Below are 18,585 nucleotides of genomic sequence, written 5' to 3'. Positions count from 1 at the left end.
GCCTCTTGCTGCCGGGCGTGCGGGGCAGGGCAGGCCCAGCGCTCTCATCTTGCCACCTCCAAAGCCCTTCCTGCAGCCCGGTGCTGTGAACCGTCGACTTCTCCTCGGAGAAGCCTGTGAAACTTGAAGGAATGCTTCTCCTGTCATGAAACAGAGTCAGTGGAAAGACGACGTACATTCTAGAGCTAATGGAAAGTTAATGTATGCTATAGAGTAAATAGCAAGAAAATTAATGACTCAGCCTTCGGTTGCCCTGAAATAGAGCGAGGCAACCACCAGAGAGGAAGGGCAGAAGAAATACTTTGAGCATATTTGTGCTATTGGCTTTCAGTTCTAAGGCATTTCTGCGTGGTGTGTCACTTGGGTTCTTTTGTTGCTCTGTGTGCTGCTGTGTAGATGGCAACCTTGTTCTGCTCTTTGTTAGATGTTACTGGAACTAGGCTGACTGGAATAAGGCATGAGACAGGGGTGAGGATGTCCTTTATGGAGCCAGAGAGCCAGGATCTCAGGGTGGAGTAAGAAGGATCTCTCAATTACACTGATCCTTGAATCGAAGGACATGAATGCCAAGCTCTTTAGTCCATTGACAACTGGGTTAAGTTCTCATAGTGACCATGGCAGACCTCACTGCTGCTATCACCTCAGATATTTCTTCTGTCAATGCTAACATGATTGCCCTTGGTGGGTCAGCTGAGATCTCTTGCTTGTAACTTTGTAACTCCTTGGCTTTTATCTGCCCCTAATCTCTAGCTTTCCAGCCTCCAAATCTGCTCCTGCAAAAAAAATTCATGCTCAGTCATGTGCCGGTTGCTGCATAGCCCTTTGTGTTAAGCTGAAAGGACAAATGTCCTGAGATTTAAGTTCATGTTAATACTTTTATTGTGTAATTCAGGTTATTTTACCACTGCATCCTTCAGAATTGGGGGATTTTTGCTGGTTTGCTTAGAAATGGTTTTGGGGTTGGGGGAGAGAGTGGATTTGTTTGATTTGGTTTGTTTTTTCTTCTCTAGTACCTCATCTGTCAGTAAGCAGAAAGTTCTGTAGGCTTAAATAAAAATTAAAGTGGAAAATGGAAAATGAGTAATTTCATGTAGATAAGGAGAGGGAAACTGAAGAGCCTCTGTGTGGGCCTACTGTCTCAATACATTCAAATACTTGCACTTCAGTGTATTTGGAAATAAATTTCTTCCTTTTTAGGACAACAATTAATATCAAAATAACAAGAGTAATTGCTACTAGTTTTAGATTGGAAAACCATTTTTCCTTCCTTTATGTACACATGGCTATAGGAAGCTTTGATCTGTGGCTCCAGTCAAACACACAAACTTACTGTTTGCCTGAATGTTGTGTAAGGGTGCTCATCATTTTAGAGGACAAACTGTTTGAAGACAGCATAAGAATGCAGATATAGCAATTTAAAATATAGTGCAAAATCAGTAGATTGTCCCTGAAGCAGTAAGAATTCAGATGCAAGAGAAAGGAAAGTTAATCTTGGGTAGGAACTCAGATACTTGAACAGAGAGGCTAAGCCTGGCCTGTAGGCATGCAATGGTAGAGCCAGGAATAGCACCAGCAAATCCTGACTGTAATCATACTAGATATATTTTCTCCCAGAGCCTAATACCATTTAAACAAGAATTTGACTGCTGTTTTAGTAGTGGCACAATAGATGAGAACTTATGTTGGTGTGTATAAAATAGTGCAGAAATAATTGCTTAGCTCTGGAGGGACTGAAGGGTGTGTTTGAGCTTTTGCTTTAGCAAGGACCTGTCCAAAAACTACCACTGCCATCCAGACAGTGAAGTTGAAACACTCCTGTGTCCAGTGTGCTTTATTTGGTGTATGGCCTTTGGAGAAAATGTTGGGGGTGCTAGTGTAATGTCATGGTTCTACTGAGTTCAGGTAACAGAAGAGGGATTTTTTTGTTTGTTTAATTTACTTAAAGTTCTAGAAATGCTTTAAGTTAGCAGTCCCACAGATCTGTCAAACAGACACTTTTCAGGAAAGTGAAGATAAATTCTGACTTTATGCACAGAATTTTCCCATCCCACTCTGCTCTGTTTTGCAGATGACTCAAACTCTCTTTTTCACTCCTGGGATGCTTTTGCTGCGATAGTTAAGTTGTGAAGTACAGTTACCTTGACATATCCTAGCCTCAGCAATTTCTTGAGTCAGCTTCATAAGAAGCAGTGTGTGTTTTACTTTGTACTTAACAGTACAAATGTACATTGGTGAGGAGGCTGTGCAGAATAGCTGATGTGCTGTGTGCATAGTGTCTATAAATGCCAGAAGAAGCTAATTCTTTATCTTGTTTAAGGACAAGGAGGGAAACCTAGGCACATGAATTGGAGCTGTGCTTAGCTGAACAGAGTGGAGGTTTCTTTGATAAAATGAAGAATAATCAGTGAAGTAGCTACCCCAGTAAGACTGAGCATTTGGAAAGTCCACTTCAGTGGTTTCAATTAAGAAAAAGAAAAAAAAAAAAAGGCAAAGGCCCTTGTTAACAGAAGCTGTTAATTTATTTAATATTTTCTGTGTCTTTGTCTCAGTTGTTCCCTTTGGAAAGGTACTGTGTAGCAAAATGGGAGAAAGGGGTATGTTGTTTCAGGGAGCACGCTGGGGCTTTGCTGTTGACTTGGGAGACTGCAAGATTAGTTCTGAAGTGACAAGACTTAGAAATAGCTCTGACCTTTTTAAGGCAAAGTGTTTAAGGATTGGGAAGCTGATAAAGCACAAACTACAGTCTTACTGTTAGTGGGACTTTTAAATAATTTTTATATATATTATCTGTGTTTTGAAATCTGTTCCTTTCCTTTTTGTGTGAGGTGTGGTCATAACTGCTGAAACCTGCGTTCTGCCTTGTAGCCATAAATTTAGACTGGAAAGAACCTGAAGTGAAACATGCATTTTTCTCACAGATAGGTAACTGCATTGCCATGGTAACTTGGAGATTTCAAATTCCAAATACACCATGCCTGTTAACACAAGAGGACACTGCTGCTGGAAACAGGAATCCAAAGAAACACTTGTTTTCCTGCTGCTTTGTTTCTTTTACATAGGATTAAAGGGTAGTCATATGCAGTGCCCATTGCTAAATTCTCTGTATTTATGGTCATCCCCTTATAAACGCTTTTTTGCTTAGCAAGAAAATGCAAGGAAATATTAAATATTGTGGGAAAATACTGTGCAGGAGCATGGAAAGAAGTTGTGATTGTGCCAAAATTTGTGAATATGTTACACATTTTGCATGGACTTAATTACATGTATTTTAAAAACAGAACTACCCAGTATTAATTTTTCTACTCAGGCAGTTTGTTCTTTATTGTACTGCTTTTTTTTTTTTTTTTTCTCCCAATCCTTAGTAGAATGTTGACTGTTATAGCTGTGGCACACCTGGGATGTTTCTAAGACTGCTTAATAAATCAGATATGATTTCTCAGGTGCTTTCTAGTGTAACAGAGAAGTCTGACAGGGACTTTGCTTGGCATATAGCTCATAAGCAGATTCTGGGTGATGCAGTCATCTTTCATTTAAGAAATTGCCTCCAGCTTTGTAGATGGAATGTTGCAAGAGTATCCCCAAAATAACTAAACCAACAATGTGCTGAAGGGTATTAGTGCTTTAATCTTACTTGGGTTTTTCATTGTAACACCCTCTGGCAGAGCAAGGGCTCTGCACAGTGGAGCAAATCTAGAAGGCTCCTGGTCATCTCAGAGCACCCTTTACTTTTTTGTTGCTTCTGACTTGCAGGTTTGTTCTTGGGGTAGTTTACACTGAGCCCTGTAGGGTTGGGCATGGGGTTTTCCAGCTGTTTCCAGTGAAGTCTTCTTCCTTTTCTCCTTTCTCTCTTTCACTTTGACTTTCTCACCAGTTTAAATACAACAATGGCAATCTTCCAGGTTCCTTTTTGTAAATTTTCTGCACTGCATTAACAGTTTCTTCTTTGCTTCTGATAGTGTGTTCCTTCCCCAGCCCCATGTTCACTAGAAGTGAGCTGCAGTAGAATGACTGTGGAAGTAATTTTGCAAACAGGCGGTGCTATAGTTGGGAATCAATACCAAGGAAATATTAGTCCTAAATTTGACATGAGGGTTTAATTGAAGAAGGACAAGCCTTTGTAAAATCTCAGATTTTTAGATGAAGATAAAACTTTTCTTTACGAAATGTGATCCCTCCATTACTTCCTTCTCCTAGGGCTTCCAGAAAATGTTTAAAAATATTTTTATTAATAAACTTTCAAAAGGAAAAATTACAGAAAGTGTGTCATTCATTGAACTGCGTTTTGAGTTCAGTGTTGGCTAGCAAAGGTAAACACTGAGATGTGTAAAGCTTTCTAATTAAAGTTCCATGTTCTTACTCTCAAGTTGTGATAAAATTGCTGTAGTAGTTAATTTCAGTTGCTAAAGTTGTTAAAAATGGTCTGTGTAATTTTTGAAATTTTTTTCTGTGGTAGGGAGCAAAGTAAGCTAGACCTCTTGCTTTACTTGTCTTTACTCTCATATAACCTACTGATCCCCTCCTGAAATTACCACCATATAATTTTTACACTCAGGAGTAGGGGCTGTAAAGCTGGATGGAGAAGGTTTTGGCTTATTTCTTAAAAACTTGTGAAGAGCATGTTCTGGGTCTGTGAATGGGTTTGGTGTAGACCTCTTGTCTTGTTTGATGTCTGGTGCATGGTGGTCTGCTCCTGGCACAGGCTGGAGAGAGAGGCTGGGTGGAGGTTAAGAGAGGACACGGCGCAGAGGAAAAGGAGCTTCTCCCATGCCAGCTGGTCTGCAGCATACATGGAGGTAGGACAGACATAGTATCTGAGTCCCATATACTATGTCCTTGCCTCCTCTCCTGGACCCATGTGTGTGGTGCTTTAAATCTCCAAGGTTTATGCTTTCCCACAATGGATGCTGTCAGATTGAGAGATGGTCTTAATTGTTAGTAGAATACAAGTGGGAGAGAATGGTTGATGTATTTGGGAGGGCTTCTAGCTCTTCGTTTTCCTGTCCCACTGCTATGGATACAGCCTGCACTGGCAGCACAGGAGTGCTTTGACAAACTCCTGACCAATTTCTTAACTGCAGCCAGGCACAAGTCTCCTTGAATTTGCTGCTGAGTCCTGCTGTGCTTATGGCTAAAGGAAGGTTACCTGATAGCAATATCAGGGCTTAACTGACTAGGCAGCAGGGTTATGGGAAAGGTAATACACGTAGCTCACAGCCGGTGTAAACAGGGAGGTAGGGTTTTTTTTCTCCTGATGTCTATTGTTCTTAGAATTCTAGTTGCTGCTTGTAACAACAGAATAATGGAAGCAGCTGGAAATGGGGTAGATGCATGGGATTCAGTTCATTGCTGCACTTCGTCAGGCACATGCCAAGTGGGTTCGGTGTCTTTCAGAAGGTGTGTGTAGCCCAATGGCTACAAGAAATGGCTTTACAAATGACTTGTGTTTCTTTATACTGGAGTCTGATCTGTTGCCATGTGCAAGATCATGTGTGGGAGGTTCCTTAGCTGGTTTGCTTGAGGATGATGGGTCTGCAGTGTTCTCCTGGAGTTCCAGGTCTGATGGGAAACATTTCATTAATTGCTTGAGTTATTTCAGCTGCTTGACATAAGAAGTCCCCTAATGCTGGTGGGGTCTTGAGACATCCTAGAGGTCCTGGAGGAGATTATAATTTATGGGGGAGTATGACGTGAGAAGAGAGAGAGAAATTGTTAGGATTAAAAAAATATAACCTCAATATGAGATAAACACCGTGAAGTCATTGACAATTTGGCAGCCTTATTGTTCCATGGAATCTGTCTGAAACAAGGGATTGACTCACAAGTTAGTTTGCACTGTAGGTGCTGCAGTTTCAGAGTATATACTTTCCATGGCAGTATATTCTCTTAGTCCTCTGTCTTTTCAGCTGCCTATCATATTTGCTCAAAAGAAAACGTTAGAAGTGATATGTCTATGTTTAATCTGTAGCTGGCAGAGGAGGGATGATGCTATGAGGGCTCTTTATGCAGGGATAACACAGATTTAAAAATATAGGACAGTAAATGCTTCTGCAGCTACATTCTTATAGGTTTCCTGCATAAAGTTGTATTTGCATTTCAGCATCTTTTTTCCTCATAAAGTTCCAACCATATCTGCTCCCCTCAGTCTCTGCTTCTGCTCTGTACCAGTTCTTGTTTGGTTTTTGCCCCTGTGGTCCTTTACAGCCACCTCAGTGACCCTCTTTCAAGAAGTACAGTTCTCCTTCGTCTCCCTCTAATCTCAATTTGCAACAGGTCACTTTAGATCAGTCTTGGAGGAATGGTTTCCTCCTTGTAGGTTATCATAGGACCTGTAGTTCCTTTAAAACCCATGGGTCTCCGTGCTGCCTGTGGATCTGGCCTGCAGTGGTGCAGTGTGGAGAAGAGATGGACTTGGTTCAATGCATGAAGACTCTTCTCAGTCTGGTTGTTAGGAATGCTGCTGTACCAGGGAGGTTCTACCTTGCTTCTGGTTTACCTGTTGAGGTAGCTGCATGCTGGCACTTAAAATAGGAACTTTTCCATTCTTTGTATGAAGACAGATGATCCTCAGCCCTCGTGCTTGACCTGCTGAGAGATTTTTTAGTCTCACCTGTTTCCTTGAAGTGGTCTTACTGTAGAACCATAGAATGGTTTGTGTTGGAAGGGATCTTAAAGATCATCTAGCTCCAACCCCCCCTGCATGGACAGGGACACCTCCCACTAGAGCAGGTTTCTCAGGGCCCTGTCCAACTTGGTGTTCAACACTTCCAGGATAGGGGCATCCACAGCTTCCCTAGGCAGCCTCTTCTTCTGTCTCACCACCCTCCCTAATGGCTAACCTAAATCTACCCTCTTAACATTTAAAAGTCATTGCACCTTTCCCCTTTCAGGTACTGGAAGGCTGGTATGAGGTACCCCCGGAGCCTTCTATTCTCCAGGCTGAACAGCCCCAACTCTCTCAGCCTGTGTCCTTAGTAGAGTTGCTGTATTCCTTGAGCCTTCTTTGTGGCTCTCATCTTCTGCTAGCTCCCTGAGGAAACAAATATTTGTTGCTTTCTCTCCTATTCTCTTGATCTTGTAGGAGTTGCAACTTCTGCCTCTTTGCAGTTGATAAAATGGGGTTTTTTTGTGTTCTTTCTGGGTTTGGGGAAGAGACCTGCTGGCTAAAGGGAGGTGAGTTTGTTCCACCACTCCAGCAGCTTCACAGAGTGGTACTAGGAGCTTTGTGTTGTTAAATTACAGCAATACGTCCTGTATTTCATGCTTGCAATCTTATTCCTATTTATGATATGCTGTCTTTTGGGGAAAAAAAAAGGGTCAACAAATTGTAACAAATTGGTAAGTGGTTCAGTCAACATTTTTGCAGCTTTGTGAAGATTTTCTGGAAGACGTTAAGTGTCATAAGAGAAAGTTGTGGTCAGAACAGGTTGGCCTGTGTCAAGGTGTCCTAGGATCACTCACATGTGTATCAAATTTACCCTGGAACAGTAACCTCAAACTTTCAAAGAACTTGTTTTTCACATGTTTCTTGTGCTTTCAGGTGTGCAACCTGTTAATTTGTATCCAGCTGCCATGGTGTGGCTCGCCACAAGCTTGTAGCTTGTGCTTTGCCAGGACTCTTTCCTTTCTGCGATACTAACTGTAAATTGTTCTTGGATTCTGTTGTATGTGCTTGTTGGTTTTGTTCTGTTGACACAACATCTACAACAATGGTCCTGTGCAGGAGCAGTACCCTAGGTTCAATAAGAATAATTACAATAATTGGTTAGATATCTTTGCCCTCTGATTAACTCGTGGAGATACAGACATCATGCTCTGAATGCAGACCACAGCAAATGTGTTTTCAAAAGTTAGCATTTCCATAGCCACACACTTGTTGTCAAAGCAGAAAGGACAGGAAATCACTTGGATATCCTAACCTTCCATTTCACTTTTGAATAATTTCTAGACTCTATTTGAAACACACTTTGATGCAAAGGAAATGCCAGTTGCTTGTGTCTTTGATAGAACTGGTCTCCATGTAAGTGTGGAGACTAGTTCTGGAAGCACTAAGGCTGGTCTCTGCCATCAACAGTTTGCTCAGTTGGTGTTAAAAATAGGAGATGGATTGGTGTTGAGTGCTTTAGAGGTGGAAGCACTTTAAGAACTGTGCAGCATTTCTTACAAGCCCATTTGGAGGGTATTCAGAAAAAGTTGTTTTCTTACTACAGCAATTCTGAGTTTCAGCTAGTTTCTCTTTTCCTTTTTTAATGATTTTTAAAAAACTATTTTAAATTGCAGATCAGCTTGAACGTGTGTTTTTGCGTCTTGGCCATGCAGAAACAGATGAGCAGTTACAGAGCATTATTTCCAAATTCCTACCCCCTGTTCTCCTCAAGCTGTCCAGCACACAGGAAGGAGTTCGTAAAAAGGTAAGGATCCAATTAACCATAGTGGTATGTTTTCCCAGTCAGAGAGAATGAGATGCCCCTGATGTGTCTTGTTTTATACTACACTTGCACGTTCTCTGTGAAGAAATGTAGTCTTTGGGGAGAAGTTGTCATGAACCTGATAGAGAATGGGTTTATTACAACAATTAGAGCTAAAAGGAAATGGTAATTTCTTGTATCAGCTAAGTCTGTAGATGTGTGGCTTTTGCTGATGTGTGGAAGCTGCATTTGTTTCCACTTCAGGCCAGCTAGCTGTAAGTTAGCCTGAGACTGTGACTTACTGACATAGAGGCAGTTGCTGTGGCTGTAGGGCTGCTGTGCACCCATCTGACTCATGGCACATGTGGTATTAAATTCCATTTCCAAAACCTTTTGGTCCTTGCATGGTTACAGGCTTGGTTACAGGTTACAGAATTTAAGGAATCCCTGAGCATTCAATTCACTGCATTAGGTTATAGGATGAAGGTTCATCTGCACACCCAGGAAGGAGCATAGGGATGTAATAACAAGTCCAGAAACCTGTGTAACGCACTGCCCAGCTCCTCCCAGGACACATTGTAGGAGCATTTCCAAAAGCCTAGGAGAACATGGAAACACCAGGAGAGTCAGGCAGTTAAAGGACTTTGAGGAAGGGTCTACATTCCTTCCAGGCCTGTCTGAGGTGAGTCTGAGCCTCACTGTCTGGGCATGAAATCTGTCAAGTTGAATCAATGCCAGAACACCTTTTAGATTGAGAGAGTGCTTTCTAGGGGTAGAGGACACAGTGAGATGCAGGGCAAGAGCATTTTGGGATTGCACAAGCCTTCTAGGGGGATGTTTAATGAAGGAGCCGAAGGCAGGGAAAAGGATGGACCTAGGTGGTTTGGTGAGCAGTTAGTGTGTGTCTCTGGGTGAAGCCCACTGGTGAATGTGTGCCTTGGCTGATTACACCTGGGGTGTGGAGCTGCAGCAGCCTCCCTTCTGCTAGGCAACTGAGCCTGGCCTTAGTTCCCTGACACCACACGTTTATCATTGCAGCTGTCCCAGTGGCCAGGCAAAGGCCTCACAGTGTTGACGATGGAATTTAATAGGAGCATGAAGGAATTCAGTGATGTAGCTGCCTGCCATAGGAGGGAGGTGAACTCAGTTTGCTAGCATATTTTTATTTCCAGTCCTGTGTTCTTGCACAAATGGTGTGCTACAACAGCTTTGGGATTCTGTGAGGGGATTGCTAAACCCAATGTTAATAGCAGAAGAGATCTGACCTAATCTGGATTGAGGCAGAGGAACACCTGCTTGTGTTTCCTGTTCTGCCAGGAGAATGTGAACAGAAGAGGCAAATGGAGCAGCAGGAGCTGAAGAGAAGATATTTCAGCAGCTGGATGAGAAAGGAAAGGATGAATTCTTGTCCCTTCAGATGTTCATCAGAAAAATCTGCCTGGTGATAGAGGTTGACCTTTCTGAACAGAGTGCTCAGATGGATTGTTGGGGAGTAGTGGTAGAAAAGAAGGTTTTTGTAATCCCCTTTCTGTCTTTTAAAAGTAGGGAAATATCTTACCTTCACTGTATTTATGAGTAGATTTCAGAACCTGCAGGTAACTGTAAAACAGTTTTTTTCAAAAAGTTCTGTACAAATTTGCTCCTGGAAGTGATCAAATGGAAGTAAATCTATAGTTGTGAAGACATTCCACTGTGCTGAAGGACAGATATTCTAACTCAAGTGGAGAGTTCTGAATACTTGCTTATCACATGCAGTTGCAGCTGTGAAGAAAAACATCCAACTATCTAGTGAAATTTCTTAGGGTATTTTTATATGATTTTTTTCAATAAACTGGAATTGTTGTCTTTGAGTGTTGTGAGAATCAGGAAAGGGGGAGGACTGTTCCTTTGAAAATTACATTTTAAATGGGCTCTGAAAGTCACACAGCACTCTTAAGGTATACTGTAGTTTTTGTGTTAGAATGAATAATGAAATAAAACTAATTTCTTCTGCCTCCTCTGTGTTTAAACTATAGAATTGTATCTATACAAGATGATGCTTATATTCTAAGCAATTACAGCACTTCCGTGTACTACTTACTATTTCTCAAACACATTGCAGTCAAGGAAGTTGCCCTGAATTCTCTTTTTGCCTTATCAGCAAAGGGAAGTTGACTGTTTTGGTATTGTTTTCATTCTGGGTTTTTTTTTGTTTGGTATTTTTTACATTGCAAAATAATTTCTCAGTGAGACATAGGAGAGGGTATTATTCTAATGGACATCAGTAATGATTGTCTGTGAAGTGTAGAACCTGCAGGTAAATTTGTTCAACAGACACATTGCCTTTTCCTGTTGTTTTTTTTGTTTGTTTGCTTTTTTGTTTTGATTTGTGTTTGGGTTTGTGGTTTTTTTCAGAACTCACCTTTTCAATCCTGCTTGCTCTTATTTTGCTGTTGATGTGGAAAAATATCTTAGGTCTGATGCATTTTCAAATGCTAATGACTTCTAAACACAAATAACTAGCTTTCCAATGCTCATTTTGCCTGATGGACAGCAGAGAATGTGCCTTTTGTTCAACTCCAGCCTCAAAATCTACCATAGCTGATCCCCAGATGTGCCCCCATTGTTTATCTCAGTGTGTTGGGAAAGGACTCACAGCGTCATGGGGTCAGAGAGAAATCGGAGAGTAAAAAGCTTAAAAGGGAAAAATTCACTTGCTCAATATTCTACTGTTTACTCATGTTTTTATAGCCATAAATGTTCTTAGAAAACTAGACAGTGACTGGCAACACAGCAAATGATAGCTAAGGCAGTGTGTATGTGTGTGAGTCTTAAATGACCTAGAGAAATTCCCACAATTTAGAGCTAAGATGCTCATCACACGTGATGATTTTCATGAAGGCATGAGGGTGAAGGTTTTTACTACATAAGTGGTGTTGTGCCAATTACTCTCCTTGACCACTGGCTGCAGTGGGCCAGCACAGCCACTGTGAGAGTTACTCAGTCTCTTAGATGGGATCAGCCTCACTGGAGCAAAGCCTGCCTAATTCAGGTCTGAGTACAGCTGGATGAGATCCTTACTGCACTGTGTTGATATTAAGGGTTATAGAAGCAGGAAGTCAGCTAAACTCTCACACATACTCAAATCCAGCCACCTCTTTTGCGTCAGCCACCATGGGTAACTTGAACGGGTTCCTCAAACTCTGTTGTAGTCATATGTGTATATTTCTATTCCTTCACCAGAAAAGTGTGTGCAGAAAGGTTTTTTTCCTCTCCATAATAATAGGAATTTGTGACTGCTGTTTTAATAATTTCGCAACAGCAAAATTTGATGGCTGTCAGCATGTTTAGTTTGAGGAATAGGAAGCTGAGGGGAGCCCTCTTTGGTCTCTACAACTACCTGAAAGGACATTGTAGAGAGGCCGGTGCTGGTCTCTTTGCACAGGTGTTACTGATAGAACAAGAAGGAGTGGCTTCAAGCTGCAACAGGGGAGGTTCAGATTGGACATTAGGAAAAATTTTTTACAGAGATAGTGGTTAGACACTGGAATAGGTTGCCCAGGGAGACGATGGAGTCACGATCCCTGGATGTGTTTAAAGGTGGTTTGGATGTGGTGTTGGTGGATCTGGTTTAGGGGAGAACTTTGTAGAGTAGGGATGATGGTTGGACTTGGTGATCCCAAGGGTCTTTTCCAACCTGAGTAGTTCTGTGATTCTATGATTACTTAGTATCCTGGTTTCTCAATTTTCTGATTTGAGCAAGCTGTAATATTTGAGAAGACTGCAGCACCCAATTCTGTGAGAGCAAAGCTGGTAGGACACTTTGTTCTTCGTTTGTCACCAGCCATGGTATGCAGGCTTCCATACTGATCCAGGTCTTTAGCAGTTTTGGGCTAGCTATGTGCTGGGAGGAACAAAAGCGAGGGCAACAGACCGAAGCTGGCCAACGGAAGTATTCCACAGCATTAATGTAACTCTCCCTGTAAATGTGGTCGTTTGCTCAGGGTAGGACTCTTCGTCAGTGGCTGCTGTCCATGGAGGGTCTCATCCATTCCTCTGCCCCAGAGGTCTGCTCTTCATTTGCTGTGACTGTCATGCTCTCACTGGAGCTGTGGTGCTTACAGTGTGTGACATCTGGCACCTGCTGTGGGGAGCGCACAGCTTGCCACCACTATGTGGGCTCAGCATAACTTTGTCTTTCATATCAGCACTGGGACCAGCAGTAGTCCTTTTTATGACTATTTTATTAAACCTGTTTTCATTTCAACCCATGAGTCTCTTTTTTTTTTCCTGATTCCCCTTTCTTGGTGGGGTTGGCTTTTCAGGGATAGAGCAACTGCCTAAACAGAATCACAGAATCAGAGTTGCTGGGGTTGGAAGGGACCTCTAGAGATCATATAGTCCAACTCTCCTACTGAAGTAAGATAACCTAGAGCACTTTACACAGGACTGTATCCGGGTGGGTTTTTAGTATTTCCAGATATGGAGATTCCGCAACCTCTCTGGGCAGCCTTTCCAGTGCTCCATCACCCTCACTGTAAAGAAGTTTTTTTCTGATATTTAGATGGAACTTCCTATGTTCCAATTTGTACCCATTGCCCCTTGTTCTCACACTGGGAATTACTGAGAAGAGCCTGTCTCCATCTTCCTTGCACCCACCCCTTAGATACTTCCACACATTGATAAGGTCTCCCCTCAGCCTTCTCATCTCCAGGCTAAATAGTCCCAGCTCTTTCAACCTTTCCTCACAGGAGAGGTGCTCTAGTCCCACTATCATCTTCACCCTCCTCTGGAATCTCTCCAGTAGCTCCCTGTCTGTCTTGAGCTGTGGAGCCCAGAACTGGATGCAGTATTCCAGCTGTGGCCTCGCCAGGGCAGAGTAGAGGGGGTGAATGACCTCCCTTGACCTACTGGCCATGCTCTTCTTTATGCAACCTAAGATTCCGCTGGCCTTCCTGGCAGCAAGGGCACACTGCTGGCTCCTGGATAATTTACTGTCTATCAGGACTCCAAGATCCTTCTCCTCCAAACTGCTTTTCAGCAGGTCCACCCCTAACCTAGATTGGTGTTTGGGGTTCTTTCTTCCCAGGTGCAGGACCCTACACTTGCTCTTATTGAACCTCATGAGGTTCCATTCTGCCCAACTCTCCAGCCTGTCCAGGTCACACTGAATAGCAGCGCAGGCCTCTGGAGTGTCAGCCACCCCTCCCAGTTTTGTATCACCAGCAAACTTGCTGAGGATATACACTGTCCCCTCCTCCAGACTGTTGGTGAACACATTGAACAAGACCGGACTGAGTACTGATCCCTGGGGAACATCACTGGTTACTGGCCTCCAACTCATCCCTGTTCTGTTGGTCACCACCCTCTGAGATCTGTCACACAGCCAGCTCTCAATCCACCTCACTGTCCTCTTATAAAGCCCACTCTTCCTGAGTTTCCTAACAAGGATGTTATGGGAGACAGTAACAAAAGCCTTGCTGAAGTCAAGGTAGATAACATCCACGGCTTTCCCCTCATCTAGTCAGCCAGTAATGACATCATAGAAGGCAATCAGGTTGGTCAAGCATGATTTCCCTTGGGTGAATCCATGCTGACTTCTCCCAATGATATTCTTTGCTTTCACATGTTTTGTGATGACGTCCAGAATGATTTTTTTTCTAACACCTTAACAGGGACAGAGGTGCGACTAATCAGCTTGTAGTTCCCTGGTTCCTCCTTCTTGCCCTTCTTGAAGACTGGAGTGACGTTAGCCCTCCTCCAGTCCTCAGGCACCTCTCCTGTTCTCCATGACCTCTCAAAGATGATGGAGAGTGGCCCAGCAATAACATCTGCCAGCTCTCTCAGAATTTGTAGATGCATCCCATCAGGGCCCGTGGATTTATGGATGTACAGGTTGGCTAAGTGGCCTCTAATCTGGTCCTCCCTTACTAAGGGAAAGTCTTCCTTTCTTCAGACCTTTTCTCTAAACTCCAGGGTCTGGGATTTAAGAGGACTGGCTTTTGCAGTGAAGACTGAAGCAAAGAAGGCATTCAATAACTCTGCCTTCCCTGTGTCATCAGTCACAAGGGCAACCTGCCTCATTCATCAGCAGGCCTACATTTCCCCTGTTCTTCCTTTTTTTATTGATGTACTGGAAGAAACTTTTCTTGTTGTCCTTGATAGCCCATGCCAGCTTTAGTTCCAGGTGGGCCTTAGCTTTCCTCACTGCATCCCTGCATTCTCTTACAACATTCCTGTATTCCTTCCAAGTGGCCAGAACTGTTTTCCACATTCTGTAAATTTCCTTCTTTCCTTTAATTTTTTCCAGAAGACCCCTACTTATCCATGCAGGTCTCCTACCTCCTCTACTTGATTTCTTTCTCATTGGGTTTTGACCTTGGAGCAGGTGGTGTATGAAAGTTGCCCAGCTTTCACGGACATCCATACCTTCCAGAGCCTTGACCCTTGGTAATCCAGCAAGTTGGTTTTTTTTAACATTTGAAGAGGTTAAATGTTGCATTCCTGAAGTCCAGGGTTGTAGTCTTCCTCATTTCTCTCCTACTCCCATCCAAAATAGTAAATTTCACCATTTCATGGTCACTACAGCCGAGTTTGCCCCCAACCTTCACATAACCAACAAGACCCTCTTTGTTTGTTAGTACCAGGTCTAGCAGTGCACTGCCCCTCATGGGTTCCTCAACCACCTTCATCAGAAGGTTATCATCAACACTCTGCAGGAACCTCCTGGACTGTGCATGCCTGGCTGTGTGGCCTTTCCAGCAAATATCTGGGTGATTGAAATCCCCCATGAGAACCAGGGCCTGTGATCATGAGGTTACTTTCAGCTGCCTGCAAAAGGCCTTTTCAGCCTCCTCATCCTGAGCAGGTGGCCTGTAGTAAATACCCACAACAGTGTCAACAAGGCCTACCCCTTAATTCTCACCCATAAGCTCTCAACACGTTCTTCCTTCTCCCCTGGCCAGAGTGCGGTACACTCCAGGTGCCACCCTGCCACCTTGCTTTGGTGACCTGTCTTTCCTGAAGAGTACATAGCCATTCTTGACAGCGCTCCAATCATCTGAGCTGTCCCACCATGTCTTAGTGGTTGCAGTGAGATCATGGCTGTGTGACTGTGCACAGATCTCTAGTTCTTCCTGCCCACCAGAGCCCAGGGCCATTCCCCCCGGCTGCTGCCTGGCCCTATTATTGCTGCCCAGGACAGGGCTGCACAGTGCTCCTGCCTGACATTCACAGGGCTCCTGTTTGCTTCTCCTTTTGCCTGAAGGATTTCAGTTCTGCATTGTTTCACTCCAAACATATTTTTCATACACTTTCTTGATAGGTGGTGGAATTTTTTTAATTGTTGGGCTTCTTTATTCCTGTGTCATGAATTGAAGTTACTTTACAACCACAAAACAGAGAGCAGCAATCTAGAATTCCAATCCAGGCTCAGTTTTGAGGGATTAACCAACTGTGTAGAAAGAACTGGTCATCCTCAGTTAAAATTTCTTCCTTACATTTGTGCTGATAGAGATTATCAGTTCTGGCATTGTTTGGGACTGGCATGTGTTTGCTCTAACAGTGACTTGAGACATGTCAGAGTGTTTTCAAGATAATATAATAAATGATGGCTGCCATTTTCTTAGGAATTAAATAATCAGGAAGCTCAGGCCTGGTTTGTCTACAATAGGCCTGCCTAATGGACTGAGGGTTCCCATGTGAACTCCAAAGTAGTAAAATTATTGATGGTTCTCTCGAGTTGTTTTTTTCTTCCTGTCAGGTCATGGAGCTGCTGGTTCATCTGAATAAGCGCATCAAAAGTCGTCCAAAAATCCAGCTTCCAGTGGAGACATTGCTAGTTCAGTATCAAGATCCTTCTGCAGTGTCTTTTGTCACTGTAAGTGTCTGTTCTTCCAAAAATGGTTACTGATTTACTTGTAACAGATGTAATTTTCTTTAAAGCTCCTGTATTTAGCTCTGTCGGTTTTCTTAGCAAGTATATTATTGTCATCGAGTTGGGATTTTGAGAGATGTTTTTTAAACTAAACTTTGTAGTCTGTTTGGGGTGAAACCTCATTTCATAAAGCAGCTACACTATTAATTCTGTCCAAATTACTGATAATTACACTCAAAATTTAATGAATGCATGAATTGCTTGTATTGTAGAGGGTCTGTTCATTGTTAGAGCCTCCACTTTGCAAGCAGCTCCCAATCCTTATCCTGATAAGCGCAGGCTTAGAGTCTTACTTAGAATATGTCTATTTCTCTGACCAAGATTGCTTTTGGCTGTAAAAATCTGTTTTCATTCATATATCTGAGTCATGCATAAAATTAATAAAATTCCAACAAGTGCCATCTATAAAGAACTATAATGGTTCCCACTTCAACATTTCTTTCAGCTCAGTCATTGAACACCTACCTGTTATCTCTACAGTTCTTGAGTGGGTTTGGATCAACATGATAGCACTTAGACAGTCCAGTATCCAGTATTGCTCTGCCACACTGTCCTGTCACTGGACTCTGTTTTTATTAAATCTGCAGCTTTTATTTATGATGATTTAGAAATACATTTTCCAGAGGAAGCTTGCATATGCTACAGAATTAGTATATAATCAATACTGCTTTCTGCTTAATTTCAGAAAGTGTTCTCCTTTTAAAGTCAAGGCTCAGCAAGATGCTTGTCAAGCCTCCCCTTTAATAGCTGTCAGTCCCGTGAGCCTTAGAATTAAGAAAGCTGTCTTCCAAAACATGTTTTTCCAACACCTAATAATGTAGCACAAAATATATGAAGAGTTTAAAAACTAGGTGTTTCTTTTGTACCATTGCAAAACTGTGTTTTCTGTTCCTTTAGAATTTTACCATAATTTATGTTAAGATGGGGTACCCCCGTCTGCCTGTGGAAAAACAGTGTGAATTGGCTCCAACTCTTCTCACTGCAATGGAAGGGAAGCCTCAACCACAACAAGACAGGTATAACTGCTTATCTTTGGAGTGAATTCTGTTAGTATTCCTTTAGTAAAATCATTTGTATTATTTGTCAGAAGATTTTTGGTTTTTTTTCCTTGGTGAAATCTTTTATTTCCTGGGATATTCTTGTGTTGTACAGTTTGGATCAGCAATTCAGTACTTTGGGTGATTTGAAGAATTCATATAGTCTAAAGTTGTAGAAATATACAGAACCTGCAGCAACAGGCTCCCTGTATGATAAGAGGCCCTTTTTATGATGGATTTGCCTGCCCATATCCTCCATTCTTCATCAAATTCTAGTTTTCAGCTTAATGCCAGACCTTCAGTAAATATCCTCTGCCCACCCAGCAAGAGAAGAGCAGTAAATGTCTCAGATTCGCCACTCTGAATTTTGAGATAACCAGAATTCCTACTCACTTGAAACACTAAGTTGTAATAAATAAAAAAATTACTAACGTTGGGAACTGCTGTGTACTAAGAACTTGTAGAAGACTGCTAATTATGGACCAATTTCTTATTTATGTTGAGATGGGTTTCCACCATGCTGGCACTGGAAAATGGCGTTAAAATCATACCTTCATTCACTCTACATCGTTGTGACGGTGTAAAGGTATTTTAAAAATTACATTAGTGAAAGGTCTTGCAGTAAAATCTTGCTCCCATTCATGACATCAGTGTAAAAATACTTGATTGTCTTATTTGGGACCATGGTTTTGCCATGTCCAAAAAGCAAGTACTTCAGTGAAGAGAGCTTTGGGAAATCTGGCCGTATTGGTCTGTAATCAGTATATTTGTCTGTGTTCAGTTTTTGGTGAAACTGAACAGTGTTGGTCAACTTCTGCGCTAGGCAGACTTACATGTAAAACTTTGAATTTCTTATGGATGACTGTATTTTGTGGCATAATTATGAAACATTAAAAGCCTGTACAGAGGCAGTGACTTTGTTTTTCCAGATGTGTGTATGTATGCAGGCATATATATGTTCTATTTTAGAACAAATCCTGATTTATTTTCTGCCTTCTGTTTTTAAGCATGTCAAGCGCCAAATAGAGACCACTGGATTGTGAATCAGTTAAACTTTATTAAAATTTTTTTTTGCTCTTAGAGACAATGTTTATTGTTAAAGTTTTCTCTCTTGAATGCTAAGAATAAACAGGTGTGTTTTTTAAAAAATGGTTGCAGTAAATATAATTGTTTTTCAGCCTAATGCATCTTCTAATACCAACCCTTTTTCACATGAAATACCCTGCTG

General features: G+C 42.1%; 1 protein-coding gene across 1 annotated transcript in view; it reads left to right on the top strand.

Moving 5' to 3' along the window:
* The first annotated feature begins 614 nt into the window (after positions 1-614).
* The window catches only part of KIAA0368 (KIAA0368 ortholog), a 61,763-nt gene continuing 43,792 nt past the window's right edge, over positions 615-18,585 (top strand). The window contains exons 1-5 of the mRNA XM_010005464.1: positions 615-681; positions 8,278-8,408; positions 16,147-16,263; positions 17,218-17,336; positions 18,536-18,581. Coding sequence (XP_010003766.1) covers positions 615-681; positions 8,278-8,408; positions 16,147-16,263; positions 17,218-17,336; positions 18,536-18,581 — 480 coding nt within the window. The remainder of the gene's footprint in view (positions 682-8,277; positions 8,409-16,146; positions 16,264-17,217; positions 17,337-18,535; positions 18,582-18,585) is intronic.

The sequence above is a fragment of the Chaetura pelagica genome, unplaced genomic scaffold (assembly GCF_000747805.2).
Source record: "Chaetura pelagica isolate M959 unplaced genomic scaffold, ChaPel_1.0 scaffold349, whole genome shotgun sequence".
NCBI classification, from domain to species: Eukaryota; Metazoa; Chordata; class Aves; order Apodiformes; family Apodidae; genus Chaetura; species Chaetura pelagica.
The sequence above is the reverse complement of the archived record's forward strand: the minus strand, read 5'-3'. Positions and strand labels throughout refer to the sequence as shown.